Genomic DNA, 18,351 nt, shown 5'->3' with positions numbered 1-18,351 from the left:
TTTTAGTAGTAAAAAGTCATCTTAGACATAAATGATTTTTAAGGTAGGGAAGAAAGTTTATTTCTTCCTGTCTTCGATGAAACTAGGTCACTTTTTGTATTTTGATAGACTAGTAGATCACCGCTTTCGACATGTACGCTGTAATGGTTCCTCTTCAGTCCACTGGGACTTTGTTCTATAAAATTTTCCATAGATACCACGGCAAGAATCACTGACCCGTGATCATTTGTACAATGGCGGTGCACTATGCAAGCAACGACGACGCTCGTCTCGACATTCTTCTACTGTGCAAATACTTCAAATATAGCGTACAACTGTTGGCGCTATCAAAACGGATAATTCAGTTGTACTGTATTAGTGTATTGATGAACCTTTAAAGGTACAAGTATATTGTTTTGGTGACATCTAGACTTGTTATTTTCATACCTAGAATGGTGAATATTTGTAATTATGCGCGTATCTAACAAAGCTGATTAAGAAAACAGTACTGATGACTTTTTGGAGGAGTTTTCTCTTCAATGGCTCCCTGACTTGAAAGTTCCGAAGATCGAACGTTTGTCCACTGGTACTATTGTAATCTGAACAAAGGATTACCGACATGCTCTGCCCCTTGTCGGCGTTTACTTCTGGAGTGGTCGTCATTGAGCTCAACTGAGCTCTTCTAAACGCGGTTAGTGTCAGGATTTCCCTGCAAATAAGCTTCAATGTACAAAGACGCGCTTGATTTGTGTGATTCGCTGATTCGTTAGGTAGAAAAAATGGAAGTTCGCCGACACTACTACATCCACAAAACGATAGACATAAGATATCTAAAGTTGTTACAATTTGATGTTTTGCCTTTCCTAGCGAAAACTTGCACTGTATGCTGTGTAACTTTTCAACGAAAGGCATTATATTAATAAGTTGATGCTGATCGTCGTCCACAGGAACTTTGCGGTGTAAAAAGAAAGACTCTCTTGTCGAGAGAGATCAAGTCAACACAATAATAAAATGATAATTATATGGTTTATTTTTACCTTTTGAAGATTAGTATTCAAATAACTTTTGGTGAGACCTTCTGGTGACTAACAAAATGATGTTTAACCATGTGAACGTGGAATAGACTTAATGCGCTACCCTGAGATATTGTCGGTCAATACCAGCAGTGGTTTAAAAAGTTGTATTTCTTGCCTAACTGAATGATACTTCCAGCTAAAAATGTATTAAGTATTGATAACTATAAGTTTATACATGGGAAATTTTTAAATGCGAAGTGCCAAGTTTGCATTAGTGTGATTACTATTCCATTTTTGGATGAGAATATTAAAAAAAAAACGTATTATGTTTCTTTTAAATTCAAAACCTTCACAATAACACCATTAAACGAGACTTCTTCGCATATATGCTACTTATTAATAGAAAGGTTAACAAAAGTATAATCATGTCTGAGCTATAAATCAATGCCTCTATTTTCGTTTGCTGAATACTCTTAACTCTTACGGTTTCGGCCTTTCGGCTTTGGTAATATAAAGGAATGGATGATAGTGTCAATTATCCAACGTCTATATATACACAAATCATTGCAAGTTTTACATTGGGAAAAAAATTATTCAGTTCCCTCACAGACCCCCATGTACAGTGGATGAACATCTTCGGTGAAATTCAAAAATTAAATTTCTTGTACACATGTGCACTAGTAACCCTGTATATTCATGTCAATCATCAAACGTCTATAAATGCAAAGATATTGCTAGTCTTACATTGGAAAACTTGTTTATGGTTTTTATCACATGTATTGTGAATCAACATTATCTATAAAATCCAAAAGTCACATTTTTAAGCAAAGTACATTTACAAGCGTTAGTTCTAAAAACGGGTAAATTTTGCACATAGTTATTGACACAGAGGGCGCCTTTCTAAGATTCAATCCCAGCATTCTTTGCGAATGTTCTCGTTCATATGCACGACAGTTTTCTCTCTTCTTTTAATTTTTAGGCGTGATAAGAAATTTTGTATCAGCGACAGGGTGGATAATAATAATTACTCGCTAATAAAAACATATATTTTATTAATGGCATGTTATAAAATAATAGAGAGCACGTTTCAAATTTGTTTATTTACGAGCACTCAAAAAAACATGGCGGCGCCCACGAAAGAAGGGTACACTTCCGGTTACTCGCATAGTATATTATGAATACGCGCATGCGTAGTCAGTAAGCCGCTGGCGCGACTATAAACGTACAGATATAGCTTCTTTTTTATTTGGAAAATGTTAACAGTTTGCCAATAGACATCCATGTATTACTAATATTTTTGGACAAAGCACTAGTAGTATATAATATTGGCCTCATTTAGCCTTCCTTTGAGGTGGGGGACTCCAAGTTCAAAATTACAGCAAGTCAAAAGGTTGGATTGGAACGCATTGTGAGTTTGTTAGAGGGCGTTTGAAAATCTGCAAATATTTTTTGAATCCCCCCCCTTCAAGAGGTGTTTGCAAATGTAGCCTTACCAAAGACTTTATGTCTCGTGAAGGTCAATGGACACATACAGAGTTTCGCACAGCTCAATCGTTAGTGTCGCACTGGGGGGAACATCAGGGGTAGGAATAGGGCATGAATACATAAGAGGCCCCTGGAAACTCATTTCTATCGGTAGCTGAAGTTTGTGCCCACCAATCACATACCGTCAGTCCCAACATCAATTCATAACAATTTAAAATACCTTAAAAGGGGGAGTAGGAGGGGAGATTTCTATTAAATTGAAAATACAAATACAACGTACAAATTTAACGACAAAATTTAAAAATGCAACAAGACAGCAAGTGATATATATGTATATTGCAAATTGTTTTGTCGATAGTGTTGCGCTTGGATTCATAGATTGCACCAGTACAGGCAATTTCTCGACATCTACGCTTTAAGGAAATCCATTTTAAGCTGGCAATTTTGACAAGCTGTCTTGTGCCTTCTCAAGCGCTTCCAGGAATAGGTTTGCCGCTAGCATAAACCGTGATTTAAAGGAGTTTACTTTTCGCACCAACTTTGTAAAAGACCTTGGTGTATTTTAACAAGTAAACTTAACTGGAGTATGCACATTAACCATGTTGTTTCAAAGGCTTTTAAAATGCTTGGATTTATCAAGCGTTCTTGTAAATATTTTAATAGCATCAAAGTTTTAAAAACATTGTATGTCTCCTACGTCAGAAGCCACGTTGAATACTGCTCACCCATCTGGTCCCCTCATCAATTATATTTAATAAGGAAATTAGAAAGAGTCCAAATAAAATTTATCAAGTATCTTTGTTTCCGAAAATCGATGGCTTACTCAAGGGCTCTGTATAGTAACCTATGTTATGAATTTCGCCTTCCCACATTGGAGAACAGGCGAAAATTTTTAGACACTCTTTTTCTTTATAAAATCCTTCACTCAGTTTATAGTGTGCCAGATGTCCTTGCACAGATTCATTTTAACGTTCCTGCTTTTACATTGCGTCGTGCTGTTCTTTTTAGACCAGTGTCAGCACGTACGAATATCTTGAAACACTCATTTTATCACGATCTCAGACATATTTTAATTCTATCTGTAACAAGCAAAAAATAGATATTTTTAATAACTTAAGTAATTTTCGTCATGGATTATGTAAGATCCTTTTTTCTGAATGATTACTTTTATCTGGATGTTTTTCTGTGTGTCTTTCGCTGTGTTGCTGTTTTTTGGTTATTTCTTATGTGAATTCTCCTGTCTGTTTGTTTACGTTGTAACTGTTATATATTTTTCGTTTTTGTATTATATTTTTATTTTCAAACGAACCTGTTATTGGGGCAACCTGTTGGTTCGAGATTAATAAAATAAAAAAAAATAAATAAAATAAAAAAAAATAAAAATAAAATAAAAAGCAATGAAAAAGCAAGTCTGAAACTGTACGAGGGTGAGTCATAGAGTATAAATAGCTATGAAATTATGGCTCTTAAAACGTACGGTCGATGTGAGTCCGGTTCAGGCCACCGAGATATTTTTGACAAACTTAAGATAATACAGCCATGACTAATGGCCGGTGAATGTCCGTACTGTATGTAAGCCGCTCAGCGAAACAGGCAATGACGACAATGTTGTCTTAACATTCTTTTACCACGACAACCCTTAGAAAACAATAAACCGTTAGCGATATTGTCATATCCAGGCGTTTGCTATTGTGCTGTATTGTGTCCAAGTTAAACTGATTGTTCGGGTCACACAATGTCAACACGCCCAGAAATGTCCGAACAATATCGACGTTATAACACGACAATGGGTTGCACACACAAATGAATATTGGCCTTAGAAGTACATGTACTAGTGGTTGTCCCCAGGTGTTAGCCCCGTAATAAACATTAGGCTGTTTCTTTTTTTTTTTTTTTTTTTTTTTTTTGCTATTTCTGTGTAAACCCTGTGAAGGACGACATGTTCTACATTATCGTCGGAATAAATCATAATTCACCTTATGGATTTAACAATTAATTAAGTTGTAAATATTTATTCAGCGTAAAGTGTTACAGTAGTATGGCACCCGAATCCGATCGTCTTTTGGATTCTGTCCTTTCGGATTCTGTCCTAGTAAGTTACTTGGCTTCATAGAATAATTTCTAGTGCGCGCTCGAGTTATGCTTGTTGCTTTCATGTTGGTATTTTCTTTTGAATGTATTCAGCAATTGCTCGTCAAGGTATCTTTCTAGTCTAAATGGCGAGAAGAACTATGATCTTACAGCATGCATAACGCCCTCTATAGTTAGTATTGAATTCTTCTAGCATTTTAAATGAAAGTCATATTATTTATGATCTGACTTTCATTTATTTGTTTAAAATTTCAAGCACTATAAATGAAAGTCTAAATGGGAAACATGCATTTTTCCAACAATTCTGATGATAACGTGTGTAAAATCATACTTCAGGCAGATATTTTACAACATGATTGTATATTATATAATTTTCTTTACGCCATTTGCTGAATAAATAGGCCATATAAAGAGAGTACGTCATTTTTGTAGTTTTTAATCTTCTTACAACTTTAAGTGATCGATTTTATCGTTTGCGATCGTTTAATGAGTGAAAATAATTCTACTTGGCTTGGAATGATAGTTATAGTGATCATTATTACAGAACAAACTCCTGTTTAACATATTTTCAAATTTAATTATTACTATGTTACATTTAGCGATGAAGATTAGTGTTTCTTATGCCATGTTTGGTGTCTCAAGTTGAATTCGTCATACGTTCTGCTAGTCGATGGAAAAGCCGATCTCAGTCAATGAATGTTGCTACGGCGTTAGTTAATTTCTGTAGGTCGGTCATGCATGCACAAGTCACGGCATTATCAGTTCCCAACAGTTCCTGGCATTGGTGGGTATGCTGGATCCGACTGCGGCTGCACGGTATTCGGTGCAGGGTAAGCCTGGTTAGGATAGTAGTAGCCTTGGTTGTAGTAGGGCTGGTTGTACGCCTGCATTGGTACACCGTGGCCGGTGTGAACGACGCCACCGTGCGGCGTATACATTGATGGGTCGTTCTGAGACACGTCGGTGACACCGGGCCTGCGAACAGGGAACCAAAAGGAAGTGACTTATACTGAAGATAATGAATATGAGACTATACCTCGGAGACAAATATTTTCAAATTACGATTCGGCAGATTTAGCAATGCCCCTACCCGACAAGGAGAACAACTGATGAATGAACTCCACATTCCACATTCCCCCTCTCAATCTCTGATTTTTTCAACAAAGACAGGTATTCGCCACCAATGGGATCCCCTCCCCTTTACAGGAACGTTTACTACAGTAAACACGTGGAACTAAATCGGTATAATTGGATTGGCATAATTTCTTCAGAATTCGAGAAATTTATTAAAATTCCATCGTATTTGTTAACCATATTTAAAACTGTACCCGAATTTTTGATTGTGCGCAAATTTTATAAATAAAAATCATTGCATGACTTCACCTAATGCAACATTGTTGAATACATATTAACAATATTTATATTTGAATGAAAATTTGTGAATTCGCCTGACTGCATTTACTGTTTATTAAGCCCCAAATGACGAAAAAAGTCAGGGACATTTCAAAAGTGCCCTGACTCAAAAGTCATTAATTAGAAATATTTTGTCATTTTGTCTCCTTTCTTAATGACATTTATACAAAAATACCACCTTTTCATAGAAATGAATGTGAATTAAGGGATATACAATAGCCGATGTATTTTTGTTGTTTTGTTTGATGAAAACAATATTTCAATTTTTTATCATTTTGCAAAATTTAAGGTGTAAAATTTCGATTTCATTAAACTTTCATTATTATTTCTCTCATTTAATTATCCCAATTTAGTTCAATTGTGTTAATAGCTTGGTGATTTAGCCAGTGTTATCATTAGCCCAAAATCATTGCCTAATGGTCTGAGGTAGTCTAAATGCTTTAAAACCAGCTGGAAGCCTGAGTAAGAGTCAAACAGACAGAGATGTAGATATAAATATATATAGGGATTGAAGGGAGACGGACAGAGGGTATAGACTGAGACGGAATGACAGCGCTTGCATACTATGAAATCTCCTTATTATCTCTTTCAAGACACATGCCGAATACGGATTTTTTCAGCATTCGTAAGTTCAGTGGCATGTATGTATTAATCTCAGCTTTCTTGAAGCTTTCATTTCCATCAATCATTTAAGTCGTTTTCATTTCTATCAGTTATTTAATTAATATATTCCAGATTGATTAAAAAGTCGTGCTTTTCTGTCATACCGATCTCTTTTACGCAACGTACCTGATCGGTTCTCGATTGAAATTGTCTTTGAAGAAATAGGGTGAAAAAACGTATTAAATGTACACGAAAGTTGCGAAATATAATTTATGCGCCAAAAGCCTCTGGCACATTACTCACATTTGACCATTGGTTGGGTGGATTTGAGCCCTATTTGACGTAGAAGAACGTCGTCTTGGAGGATTTTGGGGAGTAGTAACAACATGCAACAATGATGGCGATGATGATGATTATGAAAATGATACAGCCGACCACCGATCCAGCGATAACACCAGCGTTACTGCTTCCTGTTGAAATTGATTGATGAATATTTATCATGAGAAGAGTCTTAAATTCGATTAGACGCACAGTAGTAGACAATCACATGTCCCCCAACCCTCTTGAAAATAAATGATGAAAGTCCTGATTTTTTCAGACACTAGTGAGACTTGAAAATGTCTGGACATGGACAATGATAATTATTGTTATTACGTAACACATTTTAAACGGAAGGTTTCATCAGTCCCTGGAGCCTAAACGTGCATTGCAAAAATTCGTTATCTCTGTCTCCTTTGTTTTTAATCGCTTGCAGCGCTTATTACTGAAAACACTTTCGAAAATGTCTTTATTGACATAGTCTTTTGTAATACTATAAACGAGATTGCAACATCATAATAACATTTTCTAGGCGTTTCTACGCAAAAAAATAATTAGCACGACGCATTGGTAGTCATCATGCAGTTAGTACATGATAATATGGTTTATGTACTATGTACTCAGTGATATGTTGCTTCAGGCTTCGAAAGCTATTTGAAGTTTTTGCCCATTATCCAAGAGAAACATTCTTCGCGAACTTAACAAGGAGTCCGTTGCTTCGTCATTGTAAGCAAGAGAGCTCTTTTGTTTATGTTAGGGAGCCTTTAGTAATTACAAGAGCTGGGCCGGGGGAATTCCGTGCATGCCTGTACTATAAATTGTGACGCTCCCAAATCCTTCTATCTAAAGTATGACCCTGCCCTGACCGACATTCTAAACTTTGACCCTCCCGCCCCTCAACCACTGCAGTATCCTCCCCAGGAATAACTGAAACAGTATCAGCTAAGTTACATAACGATTGGTTTGATTGTTATGTAAGTTAGGGACAGAAATTACAGGGGGCTTTCGTTTAGGGAGGGACGGAATTTATCAAGCAAATATTTTTGAAAACATGATATTTCATACATTTGCGAAAGGGTCACCATATTTGGGCAACTATAGGAGGCAATCAAGATAGTGGCTGATATAGTGCTTCACCCCAAAATATCAAATCATAATACATGGCGTCTATTAGGCAAAATATTGACAATCTCCTTCCCCGCCACAAAACAAGCTATATCTGTACATTTATATATGTTTGATAATGTATTTCAATGTACTTTGTTTAAATTAGGAAGTAAAAGGCGCATTTCTGTACAATATATTAGATTTTTGTATTTCACCGAAAATGAAGACTCACTGTACATGGTAGTCTAAGAGAGAATATAAAAAAATATAAAACTAGCAATATATGTGCATTTATGGACGTTTGATAATTGATATAAATGCACTTGATTAGACTAGGGTGGTTACAAGTCTATGTGTGTTTAAGAAATTTGATTTTGGAATTCCATCAAAATGTTGATTCACTATACATGGTAGTCTATGATGAAACTATAATTATTTTTTCCATACAAAACGAGATAAATCTGTGTATTTATGTACTTTTTATTATTAATACTAATGTTCTTGATTAGACTACGGTAGCTGCAAACCAATTTGTGTGCAAACATTTTTTAATTTCACCGAAATGTTGATTCACTATACATGCTAATCTATGAGAGAACTATGAAGTTTTGTTTTCAATATAGAAACTATCAACGTGTGCATTTAGAGACGTTTGATAATTGATAAACACTTTGCCACCTGTCCCATGTGTTTTTATCTCTTGTCTTTCATCAGTTTTACAGTTCAAGGTGTTTAATGTAGGATATTACTGCATCTTCTTTGCTTGTGAAACTTGTTGATAATGTGTATGTATTTCGTCGGTGATTTCCTATTAAGGAAATATCAAATGGACAATGAAGGTTTAACCGTAAAATCAGCTTCAATTCTGTTAAAAGTGACCCCCTAGATAGGTTTATAAAATTGCCTCTCCCCAATGGACAGTTTTCTAAAAAGTGACCCTGCCCAAATCCCCCCGGCTCACCCACCCCTGTAATTACTGAAGGCTCCCTTAATCAGTCTACGGAGAGCTATCATCATGCATGGACCACGATAAGATAAAGTATTTGAAATGGTAAACGCCGCCAGTAGAATGGGGTCTTACCAAAATTATTGACTGTGTAAGTTGCGTAGAATCCTCTGTCGCTCATCGAAGAGTCCGAATGAAAGTGGATGTATAGATTACTCCCTGACGATGTGATTGGATCAATTGAGATATGGCTACCGGACAAGCGACGTAATGACGTGGCCGTTCGTGATGTTCCATCGAAGACTTCAACGTAATCACAGCACGATTCAGTGTCAACATAAGAAATATCGATCTAGAGTAAACAATATTAATAGAGAGCCTTGAAATTGGTGTTATGTCTTCTAAAGAATAAAGGCCGAAAATAAATGTAATATTTTAGAGATTCGGTTCACTGACACGTTCCTGTTTTGAAAGTTGCATTTACAAACACCTCTTGAGGGGGCGGGAGAAATAATGAGGATTTGAAAATGTGAAGGGTATGTTGGGGGCATTGAAAAGATTTGGGGACTTACAGGGGGACTGGAAACAAAACTGTCTCCATGATTGATATGGAATGTGTGTTGGGTTATCAATTTATAGCTGTAACGTTTGGCTATCTTTTGGGTGGTTTTGTTTTGTGTATCCACTGCAGTTTCTTGTTCAACTCCTAGAAGCGGCGTTATTGTTTAAAATTGAATTCAAGTCATGATTAGAATCATCAATAACAATGATTACGGTCTTTACAAATATACAGAATATTTGCCAAACAGAATGTTTGTTATTCTAGTGTACTGTTGGGAGAAAAACAAGAAATTGCACTTGATACACAGAACAAAACATACATGTTTGGCCAAAAGGTAATTTAACTCATGTCATCATTTTATACCATTAAGTTATGTTCAGTTTTTTCTGACGGATGAGAAAAGTCATTCTTGCAATTGTGCAGAGAGCATTGTTATTGTTTATCAAGAAACTTATTGCAGCCTAAAATTGAATATTTAACAGCATTTAGTAGATAAAGCAAGTATTTTTTTCAGGAAATATATTTAATAGTTTACGTATAGACTAATACTGAGATGTAAATAAATATTTGGGGTGATATTCCAATATCATGTTTGTTGTCCACACCTTCACTTTAAACACAACATTCTAATGAAGTACATTTGTACCATTTGTCATGGAAAAGTACTTAATCAAGTACATTGACATAAATTATCAGCTTACGTCTATAGATGCAGGAATATTGCTAATTTTATGATAGAAAAATATTGTTAATAGTTTTTTCATAGATCGCCATGTATAAAGGATCAACAGTGTATAATTTTTGGTGAAATTCCAAAATCAAATTTCTTGTACACACATGCACTTTTTACCTCCCACTTGAAGCCAAGTGCATTTAAACAAATTATTTTTGGGGCGAAGGTTGTTAATAGTTTGCCTTATAGACTTCAGAGTATTATGATTTGATATTTTTGGACGCAGCACTACATTGGCCACATTTTATCTTCTAATAGTTGCACAAAAAAGGGTGACCTCCCTCAAAGGCGTGAAATTTTATGACTCATCAAAATGCTTGCGCAAAAAATTGCGACCCATGCCAAAACACTAGCCTACCCCACTGTAATTTTTGTAAAGTCCTTTGGAGGGGTTGTAAAATTATTGCAAGTCAGAAGGGGCACTTGAAAGCTTTTTGAGTTTGTTTGGGAGGGCTATTTGAAAAAGTCAGACAACATGTTTTTGATCCCCCCCCCCGAGGTGCTTGTGAATGCAGCCTTACGGTTTATAAATGTATCAGGATAATCAAATTCACACTTAGCATAGCATTTGAATGAGCAAGTTACTGATCGCTAACAAAACATTCCACGGTTATCAGCCGACGCCACGTCGTATCAGAACACCGTCAGCTTTGAAGAGACTATCATGGCGATCGATGAATTATAGTATCACTGAATCTAACTTTATCACATGAACTTGAAGGAGCGTGAAGGCACGGGCAAGGTGGTTCGTTAAGTTTAAATGATACAAAAACGTCTCATTGGGCCATCAACATAGATTTTGTTTCTTTTTTTATGTGTAGGGTTTCTTCAACTGGCAGGCTTTCCTGTTGTGTGGACAGTTCAGTTCAAATACATTCTACTGTGACAATACAAAATGTACAAGGCGTGCTGGAGCGCTGGAAATACACTCGGATGAAGCTATATATTAAGTCAGCTCTTTCACCGTATAATTTATAGTGTTATCCTCTTTGGGTCATTCAAGACGTCATATTGTTGGTAACAATGCCGGTAGTACGTAAGATGCATTAGCTCTATTCTTATAGATTACGGTGCTCCTTTCAAAATTTAACGAGCTATTGACTTGTGTTGAGCCACGGAAAAAAAGCTTAAAGGTTTTAGGTGTGTCTTAGGGTCAGTGTATACAGAAATTTAGGAATGAAATAAAAAATATACATATCATTACTTGTGAGCCAAAATACATTGATTGAACAACTACAATTTTAGAAACATTGTATCTTCAACACATCAGCAAGTTTTGGGCCGAGGTAAACCTTGTAAACGTAGCTTTAAAGTATTTCAGCTGATGTTCTCTACTCCTGCCTGTTCATTTTAAATACGCAACTCTGCGTTAAACTAGAAATTCGATAGTACAATTCAGTCGGGCAGTGACACAACAATGAAAGGAAATAGAGAGAAGAGCCTTACTTTTGAATAAGATTTCTTTAATTCAGGGCACTGGCATTAGCATTAGTTTCCTATTTCCTTTTGCTGTTTACTGTTATATTAAATGGACATGTGTGTTGCACGTGTTGAGGATTCATTTAAAAGTAGATGTTGTGGAAAGCAGAAGGCTATCAAGCTTCACCAGAAGAGTCAGCTGGTACAGATTTGGATGGGAATTGCTAGCTAGTATTTCTGTTCCTGTCATTGCTAAGGGTTACCCAGCACTGCCGGAGTTAATTGATTTAGAATCAATGTAATGCACAATCTAAGAAAAGTATCATTGAAGCATTCCGCTGCCACAAAAAAGAATATCTGTCATGCACACCGTACTGTAACTACTTTGGTGGAGATGACTGCTGCAATCCATACATTAACAAATGGCACAAGATCACCAATTCACTTCCGGTTCGTTACCCAGGAAGATAGTTCGGAAGAAAAATAGTGCAGACCTTGAAGTTTTGATATCTGCATGGATGCTTGTTTAGTTTGAACTTTAACGTCAAGAATTTTTGTAAAGATATTTTTCTGCCTGAATCAAAATGCAGACTGTTGTGAATAATGGCTGAAGCATTTGGTGGTAATATGAGTTCTAGGGCTAATAGAAATCATAACAATAAGCCTGAAATTTGTCAAAAACACCACTGAGGGCGCTATTTTCATCGCTATCTCAAAATTTCCGTGGACTTGCCCACACGAAAAATTAATCAGTAGTCAAGCTGACATTGACCTAACACCTGTTAAGAGGATTCGTGCCGCTGAATGTTTTAAAATGGAAAATCGAGCTCAAAGCTACTGTGGTGGCTTATGGGAAATGAATTAGTTGTCTTGTGCCAGATGAATTCTTCAAGCAACAGATGGCCAGGGTGTTGGCAAGGAGGGTGTTAGGGAGGCTACAGATGATGACCAGGGGATAATGTTGACATAATGTTGAAGAAGAGAATGATGGGGATGCCGGAGCGGATTTTTACAGCAAGGACAATATTATGGATTGTTTTTTGATCCTGGATATGCGTGGGAGCACACAAATATTTACAATTCATTGCCAAAATAACACCTATTTAATTTTGAGTATCGGTTCTTGTGGCCTGAAAACAGGCTTCACATAAAGAAAATCCGATAAAGAGAATCATGAGTGTTCTTTAAGTTTTTCTTTCCAACTGTTGCCAAGCCAAAAGTCAAATTTAACCTTGACCTGACCTTTAACCTGTGAATTTGACCTGTGACTAACAAAGTTATATCAGGAATGGTTTCTGCACCTATGAATACCCTAGAAGAGAGGTATTACACATCATATAATGACATAAGGGCAAAAAGTTAAATTTAAGAGGTCATGTTGGCGACCATCTTTGATTATGCAAGTTACGTTAGTTTGCCAATATTAACTTTCGGGCAACCTAGCTAAAATTGTTTCAAATACCAAAATGAATGTAAATCGACAAGAATTTTCGTACCAAAGAACATGTGTTGGTCAAAAGTTAAATTTTAGTAATGATTTGGCGGCCATCTTAGATAATGCAAATTACGAGCATTGCCAAACATAAAATTTTGTGTGCAACCAGTCTAAAATGGTTTCAACTACCAAAATGAATGAAAATCAACAAGAAACCTCATACGAAAGAACATTTCTAGGTCAAAAGTTGAACCTTAGAGATGATTTGGCGGCCATTTTGGATTATGCAAATCACAAGAGTTACCCAACATTAATTTTTGGGCAACCAAGCTAAAAAATTTTCAGGTACTCATATGAATGCAAATCAACAAAAAAACTTCATAGAAAAGAACATTTCTAGGTTCGTCAACTATATTGCATTGTATTGCAAGGGATGCTGTAAATGGACTAGATATGAAGCTGCAAAGTACAATCTGACAAGTTTGTGTTTTGCAGCACTGAGTGCACTTACAAGTTGCATTTGTATTAATTTATGGAGACAGCTGATAGGTCTCTATATATGTCGTGTGTGATGGTGCGGTTTGGGGGCAATTCTACTTCGCTGTGTTAAATTTTGGGCATTCCTTTTTCTGAACGTCAACGACCGAATCAATACAGGTCATTTGATAAGTGTACACCATTTATGGGCCTAGATATGGAAGCATTGAAAGTGGTCTTGAAGTGCCAAAAATGTCGAATTTTAGCGTTTTGGGCGCCTGTTCAGGATGAAACTTACAAGCAATTCTGCTGAAATTGCGACTGACCACGTTGGCTACTTGACGACAACATTTGCCATTGGACAGATTCCATTCACGGAAGACAGGGCAGAGTTGTATATAATAACAATAGTTTTTAATTTGTAGAGCCCCGACAGTGATATTACATGACCTCTTTTTCCTCTAATCGACTTTGTTGTAACAAATTTTGCAAATTTTGATAAGGGGAAAAGTTCGGCTCGGTTTCTGACAGGACGAAATGTTTACTGGTGACAAACGGTTTGTCACAGCCCACATATTCTTGGACAAAGCAAATGCCAGAAGGTGATATTTTATGGGTAAATGATTAACGCTTTCCAGTCGGGAAATTTTGAATCAAAACAGAGTCCTGCTGCCTCATGGTGACGCACTGTTCGATGAAATAATGTTGGCATCAATTGCCTGTGGAAAAAAATCGAGAATGAATTTATAATATTCCGACAAAGTCAGATATTAAACGGTGTCTGCATCATGCGTTTACCTGTAAATCCTGTCACACCAAGACGGGCAAGAACGAAACAAACATACTTCATTTTGTGATGAAATATTTTGTCGACGTCAGTCGAAAGCAGGACAGGGGGTAAAAAGGGGACTTCGAAAAATTGATTGTCGCCAGCTTACCGTGATGGTGTTACCGCTTGACGTTGATATGTGGTAAAAGCAGTCAGCGGAATCCGAATAGTGGCTTGGATAAGACGGCGATACGAGAGTGCCAGAGTCAGACGTAAACGTTCCGCCACAATCTCCTAATGAATACCCCGAGGTCTGAGTTCCTGTAGAAAAAATATCTATAACACGTGAATTTCGGTAGTAAAAGGGCAGATTATCGTCTATTTTTTGTAAACTTTTCTAGTTGACGTTTTTCTTCTTCGCGAGAGTTCATTTAAATATGTTTATGTCACGTCGAAATTTTTATTATTAAAATGATTTTTGTAAAAAGTAGTAATCAACTGTACATCTGTCATTCTGATGTAATGCCGATATGTAAAGTAGGAAGGAACGGAAAAATACTATGGCGGCTATGCTAATGGAAGAAAGATACACTATTCATTAATTATATATTATGATCTCATCGTCCAATGATATGATTGCAACTTCCTCTTTTAAATCCATTCACCCAGTATGGGTGAAAATGAGACCAGAGAGTTCGAGAAGAAAACCATAACCGTGTTTACCAAGCCTATAAGTGGCATAGAATCCGCTTGCTGTGGTAGAGCCATCTGAATGGAAGTGTATGTACAGGCTTCGTCCCGATGATGTAAATTGTGAATTTATGAATGAACCAGAAAACTCTCCCAGCGACGTATCGTATCGGCTGTTTCCATCAAAGATTTCGACAGTGTCAAAAGTTGCTTCAGTTACAAACAAGGAGAACTCCAACTATAGGGGGGGTGAAATTGAGGAATCATGGTTAGAATCAATTCTAGCAAGGGACTCATATTCAATTCGAAGAAATTGCAAAATTGGACTCAAAGTTATTTAGGACAAATTATAAGAACATTCCCTAGATAGCTCCCATAATACTGAACGCGATGTGATGAGGAAAAGCCTATTGAATATAATAAGTGTTTGGGCACATTTTACATTCACTGTATGATGTAACCGATACCGTTTTGCAGCTTTAGGGCTCTTTTAAGTTGTAACAGCGGTTTTACCTAACTTGTAACAGACAACCATCTACTAAACAAAGAGACGTGACGGAGACCGCAGAGACCATCAAGTTTTAGGGAAAGCTCTCTGATAATGTTCAGTCATATTTGAATATTTATTGCATTTAAGAAATTTGATGTCAACCATAGATTCTCCAGTGTGTGACCTTTATTATTCTATCCTTAAAATGGATTTTCTTGTTTCCTTTAATTGTTGCTCTTGTTTCTTACCACGATTGTGTAGCCTTGCGTCACGGTTATGCTATAATAACAATCGGCGTAGTTGGGATAGTCAAATGGATAGGACGGCGATGTAAGCGTACCACTTGACGACGTGAACGTCCCTCCACAGTCACCAATGGCCCTCTTGGCTATCAAACAATGAAGGAAAGTATATGGTTACTTCGCAAAGGATCTATGTTGTGGTTCCTTTTAACTCTTTATGGAGGGATCTTACTGTTGTTGTAGCCAATGAACCAGCACGGTCCATTTCGACAGCAGGCCTTTTTTGCTTTTGCTACTTTCAGGTCTTGCGCAGCTTGTGATTGCATATATCAGGTTTTTTCCCAATTGGTCTGTTTACTGATCCATTCGAACTTTACTTGAAGGAGGCACGGTGGACCAGTGGGTAGGGCAACGGACTCACTATCAGAGGATGGTGGGTTCGAGACCCGGTTCAAGACCTGGTATGTCCAGAGTAATGAACTCACTGTCGGAATACGGTGAGTTCGAGACTCTAGCACGGTGCTGTGCCCCTGAGCAAGCCACTTTACTCCTAAGTGCTCCATTGGGGGTTAGTGGGTTATGCGTACCTCATCCTGTAAGAGGGCTAACGCCTGTTGGATGTTGGACTGATAAAAAATAAATAAATAAATAAATAAATTTCCGTCACTGCGAAGTTCTTTTCCCATTTTTCTTATAGCGAACTCACGATATGAGGTTTTCTATTCTGTACACGCTTAAAGAGAAAAACAAACTTGTTTCAGGACCATACATTCATTCTAAAGACTCACTGACCCTTGTCGTATGCCGTCAAACTGTCGACATCTGTTCGATGGATATCGACTTCCCTGCCGTGCGAAAGTGTCAAGCACGTGACGCAGATTATGGCAACAAGAACTCGTACCCCCTTGTACTTCGACGCCGCCATGTCCAGGCGTAATTGTCGTATCACGATGATTTAGTGAATCTGAAAGGAACAAACGACATTTTATTTGAGCTAACCTGGGTCTAGTATACGGTTCATTGCATGGAGCGGCCGGGGTGCACGAATCGGGAGGAAAACTACTGGGATTTCCATATCAAAACAACAAGAGTCTGCTGTTTACCAAGCGGCGTTACCGACGGTCACTGGCGGACCGATATGCACATCTCTGAGATGAGCTTATTTTAAGATATCTGCTCCATAGTATTTACCATAATGAATCATATTGCCAGTAAGACGTTCTCACGGGAGAAAACAAGAGGAAATAAGATAATGACGCCACGGCTGTAGTCAATACTCGCTGACAAAGAAGTAAGAGCTCGGTTAACTAAGTAGTCGAAATTATTTACAGCGACCAAATCACGCCAGCGTATAAAGGTCTTACCTCACTTTTTCCCAAAATTGCTAACTGATAGAAGCTACTGCAAGCGCCTTTCGTCGCAATGACGGGCAACTCTGCGCAACGGAAATGACGAACGTTTACACTTCGACTCCATGGCGACGTGACATCGTCACACCTGACTGGAGGTAAAGCGAAACTTTGTGAAGTCTGGTTCTCGAAGAAACAAAGCATATTACATGTGTTTGCCCTCCTGATCCGCCTCGCTGATGAAGCGATTTTCAAGTCACAGACTTGATAATCCAACTACTTTGAATCACAGCTGATATTGGGGCGACGATGTGACAAACCAAATTAAAATTCATTGAATCAAAAATATATCAACTTATGCTCAATCTAACGATTTAACAAGTGAGTCAAACGCTATTTAAACGAGCTTGATATACAGTCAATGATTATGAACCCTATACGTATGAAGTTGCAGTTTTTTTGTTTTTATTAATATGCATCTAGTCCATTTTAACATTTGTTTATTACTCTTTTTAATTTCATCAGCCGAAATTGTCTTTTTCATGTCGTTGTAGTAATGAGGGTTCACATGGTAACAAGTCAGTGATAACAGCTACACTTTCCAATGAATGTAGGGGGATTATTAATTCCTGTGGTATTAGGTCATACTGAATTCTATTTAGGATATTTAACACACAAAGAGGCCATGAGTAATGTTCTGGGATTTTAATCCATTCACTGAATTACTTTTCGACAGTCCGTGTTGAAGAAATGTTCTTAACCAATTTCAAGAAAGCGTAGGGCCTGGATAGAATAAAGGGGGACGGGGGCTGATGTATTGTTTAGTTGTTTTTTTTTGTAAAAAAGCTAGGTTTATAAAGTTTGAACCCCCATGTTGTTTGCTCACAAAGTGTTGACCATTTCTGTTCTCCTTGATTAAAAACCAGTGGCCCTCCCCAACGCCAAATAATTTGCATTTCAGTAGCCTAAGGCACTTTACAAATGATGTCATTGTTCTCTAATAAATCAAAATGAATTGCCCCTCAAAATAGCACGTGATGATAAATGATGACCCACCAAAATCGCACCGCCAGTTCCCCAGTTAATTCTCTCCATCATAATGCCCCAAAGCTTGTAGGTTTTGTTAAATTACCGATTGTGCTACTAAAAACGACCATGACGCACAGTCGGCCCTCGTCCAACTTTCCCTCTACTGTCACGGTGGAGTGAAAAAAATATCGATCTGGC

The 18,351-nt window shown here is 37.3% G+C and overlaps 1 protein-coding gene across 2 annotated transcripts; it reads right to left on the bottom strand.

Annotated features, from left to right (window-relative positions):
• Positions 1–4,457: 4,457 nt before the first annotated feature.
• Positions 4,458–17,262, bottom strand: LOC139148053 (CUB domain-containing protein 2-like). Of its 2 annotated transcripts, XM_070719323.1 has the most exons (8): positions 17,140–17,262; positions 16,568–16,739; positions 15,782–15,921; positions 15,077–15,281; positions 14,523–14,674; positions 9,094–9,310; positions 6,891–7,057; positions 4,458–5,546 (listed from the first exon to the last, which is right to left on the bottom strand). In XM_070719323.1, exons 2-7 carry the CDS (start codon positions 16,698–16,700, stop codon positions 6,921–6,923), a joined length of 984 nt encoding a protein of 327 aa, XP_070575424.1. In that variant the 5' UTR covers positions 16,701–16,739; positions 17,140–17,262; the 3' UTR covers positions 4,458–5,546; positions 6,891–6,920. The 2 variants fall into 2 exon arrangements, with proteins under 2 accessions (XP_070575424.1, XP_070575425.1); XM_070719324.1 differs by lacking the exons at positions 4,458–5,546; positions 6,891–7,057; positions 9,094–9,310 and adding an exon at positions 14,125–14,303 and having other exon boundaries at positions 17,140–17,232.
• Positions 17,263–18,351: the final 1,089 nt, after the last annotated feature.

This window comes from Ptychodera flava, chromosome 13 (genome assembly GCF_041260155.1).
Source record: "Ptychodera flava strain L36383 chromosome 13, AS_Pfla_20210202, whole genome shotgun sequence".
Lineage (NCBI taxonomy): Eukaryota > Metazoa > Hemichordata > Enteropneusta > Ptychoderidae > Ptychodera > Ptychodera flava.
Note: the sequence above shows the minus strand (reverse complement) of the source record. Positions and strands in the feature narration are given on the sequence as shown.